The sequence below is a fragment of the Neoarius graeffei genome, chromosome 27, assembly GCF_027579695.1.
Source record: "Neoarius graeffei isolate fNeoGra1 chromosome 27, fNeoGra1.pri, whole genome shotgun sequence".
Lineage (NCBI taxonomy): Eukaryota > Metazoa > Chordata > Actinopteri > Siluriformes > Ariidae > Neoarius > Neoarius graeffei.
Genome location: NC_083595.1, coordinates 34,520,319 through 34,532,209, shown reverse-complemented (window position 1 = coordinate 34,532,209; position 11,891 = coordinate 34,520,319). Strand labels below are relative to the sequence as shown.

The window sequence follows — 11,891 nt, the reverse complement described above, 5'->3', positions numbered from 1 at the left end:
TGATTTGCATCTGCATGATTTTATGCATTGTGCTGCTATCAAGGGATCGGCTGATTAGATAACCGCATTAAACAGCAGGTGTTCCTAATAAAATGGCCGGTGAGTGTATGTTCCATATGTTATTTCATAGTTTTAATATCTTCAGTATTGTAAGTAAAACTTTCGACTGGTACAACAGTACCAGTCAAAAGTACCATATCTCGTCTTACCACTGGAGGGTGCCAGAGTGCATGTGTCATATAACAGGCCCTGAAACAAAGAAAACACAAAGGAAACATAATTCTTGCTTATGATTCGTGCTGGAAGACCAGAGATCCAAATATGTAACAAAACATCAATTTTCCATGATCGAAGGATCATGGGGGATCTCTAGTTTTTAAAGAACAAAGCCATATTATGTGGTTTTGCGCAACTGTGGTCCAAGTGATTTTTCTGCTCTACCATGTCTGATTCCACTCATCTGGCTGAGAAAGAGGAAAGTCTAAAAAAGCCAGTCTTGTACTGAGTCATTATGGGTAGTGTGAATGCTTCCACCAAAGCAACATAGAAACAAATGAAAGGAAAAACCAAGTAGTAAGGTGTTGAGCCAACATAAAACAGCAGAACAGCTTCAATACACCTTGGCAGTCATCCTTTGGAACTGTACTGGAGGGATGATTATCATTCATTCAGAAGTTATTCCCTCGAATGGTGTTTTGATGATGCTGTTCGAGAATGCCGGTCCAAGATCTCCCATAGGTGTTCAACCGAATTGAGACTTGGAGACTGTGAAGGTCATAGTTTTCCATCATTTCATCTTCAACAAGTCATTCAGTTAGGCCTCATGCCCTGGGGATACTGTCATCCTGGAAGAAACCACCCCCACCAGGGTAGAAATGTTTCATCATAGAGTAAATATGATCACTTAAAAGAACTTTGCACTGATTTACGGTGACATTTCTCTCTCAAGGGACAAGTGGAGCCAAACCATGCTAGCAAACATAATCTGCACTCGAGTTTCTCCATTCATTTATGCAGTTTTTTTTTCTATCACTCGTTTGTAGGCCTGTGCACTTTGGCTGCAACTGTCAGGCCTGAGGGAGTACACCAAGGGGAGGATATCCATGCTCTAGCTCCATCTAGCAGGAAAATCATGGTTCTGAGAATGTCTTCAGCCAGGGCATGTTGAGACACGTCCCCTGTTCTATTTTATAATATCAGTGCTCAAATTTAATCCTAGATGTACAATTACATGCAAAACCATGAATTCAGCTAATTACAGAATTTCCACCGAAAAGCAGAAAAAAAAACATGGCTCAGCAATTCTATATGTGACTTTCTAAACTGAACACCATCTGTCTTTAAAATACCATGAATTTTTTTTTTTTTTGAAAGTCGTTTGGAAAAAGTCCCTTGTTCACACTACAAGTATAACGTGGTGTTAAAACCAGACCAGGCTGACTGTAGGCTGCCATCCAGGCCACTTTGGGCCACATTAAATCCACAGTGCTGAATTAACAGCTACAACATCGAATCAACTCTCACAGCATAGAATTAACACGTACTTCCCGTGTTCTTTTGTGTCTGCTTGGACTTATGACCCCTAGTCGATGATAATTCAAAACTAGGGTTTTCTTGCTGGGTGCAGGTACAACCCTCCCATCCCACGCCATCAGTCACTCAGTGTTTGTCTCTGGTGAAGGTGATTTCTCACATCTTGTGTGTTTGCATACACTGGAATGCATCCCCCAAACCCCTGCTTTTGTTATGGTAAGAAGCAAGAATGTGGTCTACCCTCAATTAAAATTCCTTTCACTGACCTCTTGCTAAAAGGTAGGCCATTTTAAACCAGAAAGCCTATTTGATTAACAATGCACACGGTTACCTGACATACAATTGTCTTCTCCGACTACGGCCGTGTATGCATATGAAAGCAGGGTGCAGGCACCATACCCCACCCTGACACTTCACACTTATTCCTGGTTTCTGTAAAAACAAGGTTTGACGTGCAGGTTATTTTCAGAACGAATGTCAGACGGACATCTTAAATGTTCACGCTTTATTGAAACCAACTGCCTGGAAAAATCTCAAGGAGATCAATCCATATGTCAAAGAAATGTTAATCAGCACTCTTGGCCTACATCTCAAAGTGATATCACATCAATCCCAGGAATATAGTGTTAATAAGAGTTAATTCATTATAATAGGTCTTGAAGATGGTGTCTGAATGATGGTGGAATTAATTTCATATACTACAAGGTGTGACATGTCCATGACTCCATGACTCCACTGTTACAACGTGACTTCTTAAGTTCTCTGGTTCGAACTCGGTTGTCCTGTCTCGTGCCTCACACATGCGCACGGGGCCAGATCGGGGTAAAAAGTTGCCAGATTGATCTTATTTGAGCGAATGTTTCACTCGAGAAATCTGCTTCGATGTGTGGAAATCCTCGACTTGTTATTTATTCATGATTGTCTCTCAAGGCAACCAGAGACTTGCTCATGACTTGTCAGAAATTTGGTAGTGTAACAGCCTGGAATTGATTTGCACTGAATTGGGCGGGGTTGAACGGTGTTTATTGGTGAATCTGGCAACCCTGGTCGGGGGCAGATAGGGGCGGAGGGGTGGGGGCACATATAAAATGCCTCTCGCTACCAATCCGCCCCCGACTTTGTCCTGTGAACTTCGAGTAACAAGCTCGAGCATCATCATTGTAATCATCCTCATCATCACCCTCATCCTCATCCTTAACCCTGCCATCCTCATCCTCATCCTCACACTAATGCAGCAGTGTGGAAACTAAACCCAGATCGGACACTTTTTTTATGCAGGATAAAGGCGATGGAGGAGCAGAAAGTCAGCTCAGATCATTCAGTGTGCAGATCTTGCAGAAGAGCCGAGAGACGCACAACAATGGTAAGAGAATAGCAAACTCTTTCCTTATTATTATTATTATTATTATTATTATTATTATTATTATTATTATTATTATGTGTTTGCTATTTCATTATATATATATATATATATATATATATATATATATATATATATATATATATATATATACCCTGACTGCTTTTAATATGAGCCAGATAGGACTTAAATCAATCATGTTACCTGAAAAGACATCACCATCAAGCATCAGTGACACATAGATGTTAGAGATACAATCTTAAGTCCAAAATTCTTCTTTCACTCTATTATAATCACAGATTTTTATGTGCTTATAGAAGCTTTTGTCTTCAATTATGGAACAAATAGCCTTGAAATGAATGATCCTACCTGTTTATATATAGACAGGTAGACATGCTTGTTTTTGGAGATGCAGAGTAAAAATCTCCAGTGGTTAATTAACTCTTGCAGTGTTGAATGAACTCCGTCAATGTTCATTTGTGTCCAGCTGGACTTACATAAACACAGTGGGTGTTAACACAGGGGATTTCAACATATACCCTGGTCCTCTACTGCTTTGACTGGAACAGATGCTTGAAATGATATGCAAAATGTGCCTTTGCTTTCTGACCCTGTCTGTCCACATACGTAGTCTATCTGGATAACTCAGGATATCATACACACATACATATATATATATATATATATATATATATATATATATATATATTTTTTCCCCTTTTCTAGATGACGTCTTCCTGTAGACTTTTGCTTTTCACAGTGGCATTGTCACTGTATTCGTCTCAAGTCTCAGCAGAGACGCTATGCGGTGGGGAGCTAGTGGACACTCTGCAGTTCGTGTGTGGAGACAGAGGCTTTTACTTCAGTAAGTTTTAATGACATTTCCCATAGTGCATGCTGAGTGCTACTAGGTTTGAACTGGCCACTACAGCTTCACACAGGCCACTAAAGCAGTCATCTCCACTGCATTAAGCATTAGATGCAGTTGTCCAGACTTTTAAATGCCTAATGGATTTTCATCTTTCTACTGCACATTTAAACAAATGTAGCAGTGTGGGTTACCTGCCTGATGCTGTCTGATGTTATTCACATAGAAGTCTGACTGTTCTTATAATGTACACCTTTAATTTACCTACTTTATTCATAACTTTAAATACAATCTACGTTAAACTGTATCACATCAAGACAGTATTTTCATGCAGATAGTCAGTTATTTCAGGGCTACTCTCAGTTTTTAATATGTGCGTATTCCAGGATGTATTCTTTTAAATTTGGACTGTCTGACAGGGGTTGATCTTAAAGATCAGATTAAATTAGCTTCCACTCCCACCTCCCATTTCACTTCTATGAACTGACAGTGGACTTCCCCCTCTTAATATTTACCACTTATCTCTGTTCAATAGATAAAGGACAAGGTTAAATGATTTCTGTAGCTTGGACATTTACATGTCAGTTTTCCTTTTTCTCTGGAAACTCTTATCTACGTAGACCTTTTAAGAGCTGTTTCTATGACTATTGTATGAATATTACACAACATGCTCCATGTTACACAATTACTACTACTACTACTACCACTACCACCACTACTACTACTACTACTACTGATAATAAACACAATGAACAAAAATGGCATGATCATTATACATATCATTATATACTATTCTTCTATACTAATTTTAAAGCTTTAAAGCTAAAATGTTGAATTTTAGAACTTCATTATTTGCACTTGTTAATTTCACAACATTAAAAAAAAATTTAAAGAATAGACAATGTAAAAATGGACCCTCCCATTCACATGCCTAATGTGATTTTCATTTAATGTGCAAACTATTGTCTCCTTAAATAGTGTAGATTACTACTACTACTACTACTACGAATAATAATAATAATAATGTTTTTTCTATATATGTTCTGCAAATGCCAGTAAGCATCATTGTGAGGCATGATCTAGGAAGTGTACTTGTGCACCAGATGAAGTTAGCTTTTATTGTGACTCTACTGACAGAGTAAAGTAAATTACTGTATCTGCAGGGCTACATGACTATTCTCAGTACACTACATAAGGTGCAAATAATGCGATAAGTCGAAGAAAAAATCACATGGCGTTTATGATTTTGCTCTGTTTCTCTCCTCAGGCCGGCCGTACAGATCAAACAGTCGCCGTCCTCACCGAGGAATAGTCGAGGAATGCTGTTTTCGGAGCTGTGATTTGCATCTCCTCGAGCAGTATTGTGCGAAACCTGCAAAGTCTGAGAGAGACATCACTGCCACTACACTGCAGGTCGTCCCAGTGTTACAAACTCTTCCTAAGGTACGTACAGTAGCCTATCTCATCCAATCTACTGCCAGGCACATTGATTCTGCTGAGCCAACACACACAGGACGTTTTATCAAGGGAACATCAGTGTCAAGCATGTATTCTATCTGAAACAGCTGAGTAATGTGGAAAAACAGCAGAGATCACGAAAAATGGTTGACAGTTTTAAAGGAAATACACTGGCTACAAGGAGAAAGACAGCTCGAAATGCATATAGTAACACAATGCTATTGGCCTGCACATGGAATGATGTCATTATTCAAAACACCAAAACAAGTGCCGTGCCACATTCTGGTGCGTGGCTGCGCCATGTGGTCTTGGCATGAAAATATGTTAAGCACTGGCAAGACTGTAGGCCAGCTGGCTGGCCAAGGCTTGAATTTCAAAACAACAAAAACAAGATAACCAGCAGAACAATAATTGGGCTGCATTTAAGAACAGAACGTTGACACTGAGTACATGTACAGAGTCACACTCTCGACACGTATCACAAATAGGAAAGCTGTTCTTTAACCCTCCAGTTGTAGAGAATAGAACAAATAGCAATGAGACATGGATCATCATAACAGCGGCATTATAAAATGCTACATGCCACATTTGAGCTAAACCTACTCTACTCTAAAGCTAAAAATCAATTATTGCTAATGGAACTTGAAGCAGTAATGGTGAACTAATTCAGGAAGTGAGATAGCAAACAGAGGATATGGGGGAAATGTGAAATAAAGAAGCATATGCATCTTCTAAAGTTACAGCAATTCATGAGGCTGATTCCTCAAGTTGATAAATCCATCTTGTTTTGCAGGATAGCACAAGGAAGCCTCTTAACATGAGGCTTTCCCAATATGAGTTGTGGCAACGGACAGCTGCTCAAAGGCTGAGGAGAGGAATCCCTCCCATCCTCCGTTCCAGAAAGTTTAAAAGGCTTGCTGAGAAAATCCAAGACCAGGAGCAGCCCAACTTTCATCGGCCCCTGATGACCGTTTCCAGTATAAGTCCTCAAATTACCCACGCCTCCAGAGCTTCGCTGTCCATAAGTGAAGCAAAAACTGCTGAGATTTAAAGGGATTATAAGCCTTGACCTTGATCAAGCGAGGCTTTTTTAATGAACCCTGTCATCGAGCATCCTTTACAAATACAGATATGAACATTCTGTGTTATCTCCTGCCTTACTCAGCCGAAGAGACTTTAGTGATAGAGCTGAATGTAAGAGTGATGGATCAGGCGACAGAAAAGATCAATGAAGTCTCTGATTCACAGGGTGCACAGCCAGATTCCCAATGAATTACCAATGGAGTGTGTATAGCAGTGAGTATGGCAGCCTTCATTCCACAAAATCCCAACCCTGAGATGGAGTGACTCTGTCTCATTTGCACCTGCGATTCTAAAGTTACACTATTGGGAGCATTTTTTTTTAAAATTAAAATGATATTTGCTTTATATGCACCTTCATTCACCCTACCCCCTGCGGTTCAATAATGAAGAAAAATCATCGGCAGATTGCACAATGCCACGGACAATATTAATGGCACTATTTTTTTTTTTTAAACGAACTGCTCCATATGGTAATATTATGGTGCTACCTTTTTGGGAATAAACTCAAAGAAGAGGCTCAAAGCAACCTACTCTTGTCATCGCGTTAAACTTTCCGTTTTAGGAAAAGCAAGACATTGTAAGAGAGGCGAATCAAGAGTGGTTTGAGTAGGGATGAGCTCAAGTGACCTGAACTGTGTTCTAAGATCCATTACATGGGCTGTGGAGAATGAAGGTAAAGTCCAAGGCAGTGTCATGAGAGATCTTCTACAAAAGATGAAGGGAATAACTACCACCACCATTGAGGACATTTGCGACCAAGTCAAGACTGAACTTTGAGCAAGAGCAGTTTTAAAAAAAACGTCACATACTTGTACCATAATATTAATATTCCTCTTTCCAGTCTAAATCTTTGTCATTTTATCCATACTTCCCTGTCTTTAATGCATATATACAGTACAAAATAATGGAACAATCATTTCAAAGGGAAAACAGCAATAATGTCTTCTTGCATATTTTAAATGTACAAGAGTAGTATTCCAGTGCTTTTGCTTGAGATGAAATACTTGAATATGTATATGTAATTGGTCTCCAGGGACATCATGTCATTGACATTATGAGTAGCCCATATGAGCAGTTTTCTTGCAAAAAATGAGCCGCCAAGCGTGTTTCTTGGTTCAGATAGTAATGGCACTGTAAAAAGGCATTATTTATTTTGAAATAAACATATAAATGGTCCCAATGATAGCACACATTTATAACTGGTAGATATGTGTTACACAATGGTTTTATTTGTACTGCTTATGTATGTAGATGCTTTGTACCAAAAAGTCTCTTTTTTTAAGTAAAGTCAGTGGAAGCTTCAAAAGGATCTTGTCTCACTTTTTATGCAAACTTACCTGCAAATTTGTTCTTTGAATTCAAACGGTTCTTTAAAAGCCTTATATATTACGACATGGCTGCAGGTTTAAGTGCAGATCTTAAGTATGGTGCATTTTTGGTTTAATACTGAACATTTTATGCAGGCAGTGACCTGGCCTCCCTCAGGGAAGGGGAAAGGCTATAGAACATGTGCTGCTCATCTTTTAGAGACTCTTTTTCACAAGGTCAAGAGGTCAGCACACAGGCATGTAGCATCCGTATTAGTTACATATATGCCTATGGATGTTAGTTACCTCTGTGCATTCAAGCAAAGTTATCACTGTGTTTCAGTGCGAAAAACGGAAATCATGTCAGTGCATATGAGTTTTTTATATAGCTACTCATCCTTCAGATACTTGTCTCCACGTTACCTTGCTTAACCTCGTTTCCAGCCTTGTCAATCTTGCAGGCCTAAACCTGCACTTACTGATTATCCTCATACCTTATGAATACTTGAAAAGTCCAAAATACCACAATTTACCTTTGTTTTTGCCCCACAGGTGTTTATATAAAGATGTTTCATGAACATGAGATGTAATTTAAGGACAAGCTTGTTTTCTCCAAAGGCTTTTGATGTTTGGGTACCTGTCAGCAATGTGGAGAAAAACACAACCACAGAATAAAATCTGAAGGCCCTTGATGAACAGAGGAGAAAGATGAGAACACTTTGTTAATATGCACTTTAAGAAAAAAAAGCACAGTATACAGTTTTATTTCTTAAGGTACAAATAACGTAAATATATCCTCAAACATACAAATGGGGACACTACATTCACTTTCATAGGCCCAAAAGGCATATCCATAAGTGTATCACCCTTGTGAAAAGTTTACTAACTTGAAATCAACAAGTCTCGTTGGCATTGTTTCAATCTGACAATGTTATTTTATGGTATGTTTTATGTTCTCATTGAATGGCTTTTTTTTTTTATTTTTCTTAAAATTGGTTCAGGAACTGCATTTATAAATGAATATGACCTAAGATCATTGTTTTATTACCTTTCTGTGGTCAACATGATTATGGCCTGACTAGGAAAGAGTTAACCAAAAACAATCCAAACCCCAAAGTACAGATTCACACTGACACACTGTGCCTGTTAGTCACTCTATTGTGAGAAGTGATGACCGCAACTACTAATGCCCCACTGAGCGAGATATCTGTCACTTGATATGTGGGCAAGTACCAAAACACGCTCATAAGCAAACAAGAAATGACTTGAGAAATACGCAACTACACAAAAAAGCCGTCTAGTGAATAATTTCACAGTTCAAATCGATGAAAGGGCATAATTATTGCCAAATCAGAGCTATAGTGAGAAGTATTAGTCAGAAACATTGGATCAGTCCTTGTTACCATCTGGTAATGGGTCGTGACAAGATGTCTGCTAGCAACACAGTAGTGTTTTTCCACTATCCCATTATGTCCCATAGTAATGTGTTTATTATGTGTATAGGAGGATAACTGAACATATATCTTACTGGAATCTTAAAGGATAGCAAAAAATGATGTTCAGCAGTACAGTTTCATTGAAAAATGCAAAAATTGTATGCAAAACACGCTATTTTACATTATTATATTGCATTGTGTTCAAAATGAGAAATATCATCATGATGGCTTGAGGTCGGCCCGGCGTGGTGTAGGACACCGAACCCTAAATGGTGGCCCGTAGGCCACATCTGGCCCACGAGAGCACTATTGACCCATTGGCACTAATGCACCAGTCATAAGACATTACAAAAAGTGAGTTGGTCTACTTTATTTAGACTTCATCCCACGCCGTACACTTGACCTCTGACCCACGCCATAAAGCACGCATAGACGTCAGAAGACATGCGTGCTCTCTACAGTCCTCAACTGGCGACCTAAAGACGCCTGTTATCTCCACCTGTTATTACCAGTAAGTAACAGATAATCATTAAGCGTCCTAAACCAAGAACAACATGTACTGCGCAAAAAAGTGCAAAGTTGACCAAGAAACCTATCAGTTCAGATCTGAATGGACTGACCAGTTTTGTTTTATTTTACCAGACCATGCCAGCGCTATACTGACTTGCTTGATTTGCATGCTGTCTGTGTGAAAGCAAATTATGCTGTTTGGTACAAGAAAGCAAATAATACAATTTGGTATTTATAGCCTGATATTGTTTGGTAAACCAAAATGCCCAACTAATAATAATGTGTTCGTGTGTTATTGTGGTATTTAACCTCATATTTTAAATGTGACAAAATGAAAATCTCTCTCTCTGTCTTTCTCCTGTGCATGTGTGCGTGCGTGCGTGCATGTAAATATGTCCTCCAGTCTGACTCTTTGCTCACAGTCTCACTTGGCTCTTCTTGAGGTGAACGTGATTGTAGAGATGCTGCTGATGGCTGTCTATGTGGAAAGCTGTTTGGATATTTTGCAGGTGTTTGCACAGTTTAACAATCCGCATTAATGTTATCGTTGGTATGCAAATATATAATCAGACCTTTATACAAAAGTTGACAGTTATCTTTGCCTCAGAATATGCAGTCCTTTCCCGCTGTGTGCCACTTGCTGTAGTACTGTTGTTAATCATTGTTTTATGCTATTTGAGGCGCAGTTAATAAAATGGTTCTGGTTTGAGTCAGATATAAAAAGGTGTGTGCGTGCGTGCATGCACCTGAATGTTTATTTTTCAGTGTTGGTGGGTGTGTGAGTGTTTAACCCTGGACATTTTGGCCCTTGGCTTGGCATGCTTGACATAATTTGGCCCTTGGGGAAAACTAATTGGGAAACTCTGATGTAGGATTTCCCTGTGAGAGTACCATATTTATGATTTCCTATATAGTTGTCTTGTGGTTTGCTTGTGTCCTGAACCTGAACTCATGAAAATTTGATACCAATTTGAAGACATCAAGCAGCAGTATGGGTGATGTGGTTGGATGTAGGATAAAGCGGCTACAGATAATGAGATGAGATGAGATGAGATGAGATGAGATGAGATGAGATGAGATGAGATGAGATGAGATGAGATGAGATGGGATGAGATGAATGTCGATGTAGTAAAAGGAATGAAAGCTGGCCTTGTCTGTAGTCCTAACCTTAAACTTTTAACGTTTCATATGGATTGTTATGAATTTTCAAGTGTGATGCCATGTTGGTGTCCTTTTTCTTCCATTTCTATTGAAATAGACTTGTGGATGCAGGATTTATTCAATTAGTATACAAACATAAGAATATTTAATTCAGGGTTAAGACAGGGTAAGTGTTCATAACATATGAAATCAAACAAAATCCAAATATATCATCCATCAATCCATCCATACATCCATTATCTACAATGGTATGCAAAAGTTTGGGCACCCCTGGTCAAAATTGCTGTTACTGTGAACAGTTAAGCAGGTTGAACATGAAATGATCTCCAAAAGTCATAAAGTTAAAGATGACTCATTCCCTTTATATTTTAAGCAAATTTTTTTTTAATTTTAATCTTTTACATTTTCAAAATGACAAAAAAGGAAAAGGGCCTGAAGCAAAAGTTTGGGCACCCTGCATGGTTAGTACCTAGTAACGCCCCCTTTGGCAGGTATCACAGCTTGTAAACACTTTTTATAGCCAGCTAATAAGCTTTCAGTTCTTACCTGGGGGATTTTCACACATTCGTCCTTGCAAAAGGCTTCCAGTTCTACAAGTTTCTTGGGCTGTCTTGCATGCACTGCTCTTTTGAGATCTATCCACAGATTTTCAATGATGTTTAGGTCAGGGGACTGTGAGGGCCCGGGCAAAACCATCAGCTTGCGCCTCCTGAGGTATTCCATTGTAGATTTTGAGATGCGTTATATGTAATAAGATCATCGTCTTATTGTAGGACCCGTCCTCTTTTTAACTTCAACTTTTTTACAGATGGTGTGATGTTTGCTTCCAGAATTTGCTGGTATTTATTCGAATCCATGCTTCCCTCGACCAGTGAAATGTGCCCTGTGCCACTGGCTGCAACACAACCCCAAAGCATGATGGATCCACACCCATGCTTCAGAGTTGGAGAGGTGTTCTTTTCCTGGAATTTGGCACCCTTTTTTCTCCAAACATACCTTTGCACATTGTGGCCAAAAAGTTCTATTTTGATTTCATCAGTCCACAGGACTTGTTTCCAAAATGCATCAGGCTTATTTAGGTGTTCATTTGCAAACTTCAGACGCTGAATTTTGTGGCTCGGATGCAGGAAAGGTTTTCTTCTGATGACTCTCCCATGAAGGTCATATTTGTTCAG

The 11,891-nt window shown here is 39.1% G+C and overlaps 1 protein-coding gene across 1 annotated transcript; it reads left to right on the top strand.

Moving 5' to 3' along the window:
• The first annotated feature begins 2,662 nt into the window (after positions 1–2,662).
• igf2a (insulin-like growth factor 2a) lies at positions 2,663–7,608 on the top strand. Its single transcript, XM_060911955.1, has 4 exons — positions 2,663–2,896; positions 3,620–3,758; positions 5,029–5,204; positions 6,013–7,608. The coding sequence occupies exons 1-4, from the start codon at positions 2,822–2,824 to the stop codon at positions 6,268–6,270; spliced, it is 648 nt and encodes a 215-aa protein (XP_060767938.1). The 5' UTR covers positions 2,663–2,821; the 3' UTR covers positions 6,271–7,608.
• The last annotated feature ends 4,283 nt before the right edge of the window (positions 7,609–11,891 follow it).

Coding starts and splice junctions, on each gene's coding strand:
- igf2a (XM_060911955.1), top strand. CDS start 2,822: ATGGAGGAGCAGAAAGTCAGCTCAGATCATTCAGTGTGCAGATCTTGC. Junction 2,897..3,619: donor CCGAGAGACGCACAACAATG/GTAAGAGAATAG, acceptor CCCCTTTTCTAG/ATGACGTCTTCCTGTAGACT. Junction 3,759..5,028: donor AGACAGAGGCTTTTACTTCA/GTAAGTTTTAAT, acceptor TTCTCTCCTCAG/GCCGGCCGTACAGATCAAAC.